The following is a 1,613-nucleotide window of genomic DNA, read 5'->3' as shown; positions in this document are numbered from 1 at the left end:
GTAGTCAAGTGTGTATCAATCAAGTTGGATCTTATTATTGTCAGTGTAATACTGGATATACTCTTGATGATGATGGGCATGGATGTACAAGTTAGCCATTGAATGATACTTTTTAACATCAGATAATTGTTTCTTTTATTAGGTGATCCTAATGATTGTGCTGCTAATCCAAATGCTTGTGAACATATTTGTCACACACATAATGATTCTTATTATTGTACATGTTATTCTGGATACAGACTAGCTAGTAATGGTAGAACATGTGATGGTAAGTTACTTGTATCATCATTATTATTGTTAACCTTATAATATTTAGAAATTGATGAGTGTAGTGAAGGATTATCCAGTTGTAATATGCAGTGTATTAATACTATTGGAAGCTATTACTGTACTTGTTTCACTGGTTTCCAACTGATGAATGATTATCATACATGCCAAGGTAAATTTAATGCATTAACCGAATGTATATGCAACCTCATACATTAGATATAAATGAATGCTCTGTTAACAATGGAGGTTGTGAAGATGTGTGTACAAATACTAATGGAAGCTATTTATGTGCATGTCAAGAAAATGGGTACACATTGGATGGTAATCAAGTTAATTGCACAGGTATATTTTCCTAATTCTTTGACTCTATGCTTGTGTTTTTTTGAAATAATGTAGACATTAATGAATGCTCCATTAATAATGGGGGTTGTGCATATGTCTGTGTTAATACTCCTGGTAGCTATCACTGCAACTGTGATGATGGATACACTTTAAATTTAGATGAACATAATTGCTTAGGTATTAAAAGTAACTTTTATTATCATTCATATACCAATTATAGATATCAATGAGTGTACTAATGATAATGGAAATTGTGAGCATATTTGTACTAATACTAATGGAAGCTATAGTTGTTCCTGTTATGATGGATACCATCTAGAGATTAATGACAGAAACTGCACGGGTAATTTAATCACAAATTGACACTAAATGATTCAATTTAATAAATGCAGACATTGATGAATGTGACATTGAAGATTTATGTGAACAGATTTGTACAAATCAAGTTCCATTCTTTAGTTGTTCCTGTAATGCTGGTTATAGATTATACAATGAGAAATTTTGTTCAGGTAATACTTGATTTAATGATAAGTATCTGTTTACTTTTGTGTTATAATGAAGATATTGATGAGTGCAGTGAAGGAACATCAGGTTGTTCTCAGTTATGTACTAACACTATTGGTAGTTATACATGTACTTGTGATAATGGTTATCAACTCACTAATGATAATCACACTTGTACTGATATTGATGAGTGTACTCTTAATAATAATGGAGGATGTGAACAAATATGTCATGATACTGATGGTAGTTATTATTGTTCCTGTCCTAATGGATACTTCATTGATGCTAATGGTCACAACTGTACAGGTATAATCAGCAGTTTTAGTATTTGACATATTAAATTATAATTTTAGATTCTAATGAATGTATTTTGAATAATGGAGACTGTAGCCAAATTTGCACTAATACCCTCAGCTCTTATACTTGTTCTTGTAACACAGGATATAGTCTGGACACTGATGGACATAATTGTTCTGGTAAGCATAACTATATGTAGT

The 1,613-nt window shown here is 31.1% G+C and overlaps 1 protein-coding gene across 1 annotated transcript in view; it reads left to right on the top strand.

Moving 5' to 3' along the window:
* The window catches only part of LOC100632431 (fibulin-2-like), a gene marked incomplete at its 3' end in the record, with an annotated part of 4,255 nt that extends 2,663 nt beyond the window's left edge, over positions 1 to 1,592 (top strand). The window contains exons 2-10 of the mRNA XM_020005096.1: positions 5 to 90; positions 143 to 268; positions 317 to 439; positions 487 to 612; positions 667 to 789; positions 833 to 955; positions 1,005 to 1,121; positions 1,174 to 1,422; positions 1,470 to 1,592. Coding sequence (XP_019860655.1) covers positions 5 to 90; positions 143 to 268; positions 317 to 439; positions 487 to 612; positions 667 to 789; positions 833 to 955; positions 1,005 to 1,121; positions 1,174 to 1,422; positions 1,470 to 1,592 — 1,196 coding nt within the window. The remainder of the gene's footprint in view (positions 1 to 4; positions 91 to 142; positions 269 to 316; positions 440 to 486; positions 613 to 666; positions 790 to 832; positions 956 to 1,004; positions 1,122 to 1,173; positions 1,423 to 1,469) is intronic.
* Positions 1,593 to 1,613: the final 21 nt, after the last annotated feature.

This window comes from Amphimedon queenslandica, unplaced genomic scaffold (assembly GCF_000090795.2).
Source record: "Amphimedon queenslandica unplaced genomic scaffold, v1.1 AMPQUscaffold_11728, whole genome shotgun sequence".
Taxonomy (NCBI): Eukaryota; Metazoa; Porifera; class Demospongiae; order Haplosclerida; family Niphatidae; genus Amphimedon; species Amphimedon queenslandica.
The sequence above is the reverse complement of the archived record's forward strand: the minus strand, read 5'-3'. Positions and strand labels throughout refer to the sequence as shown.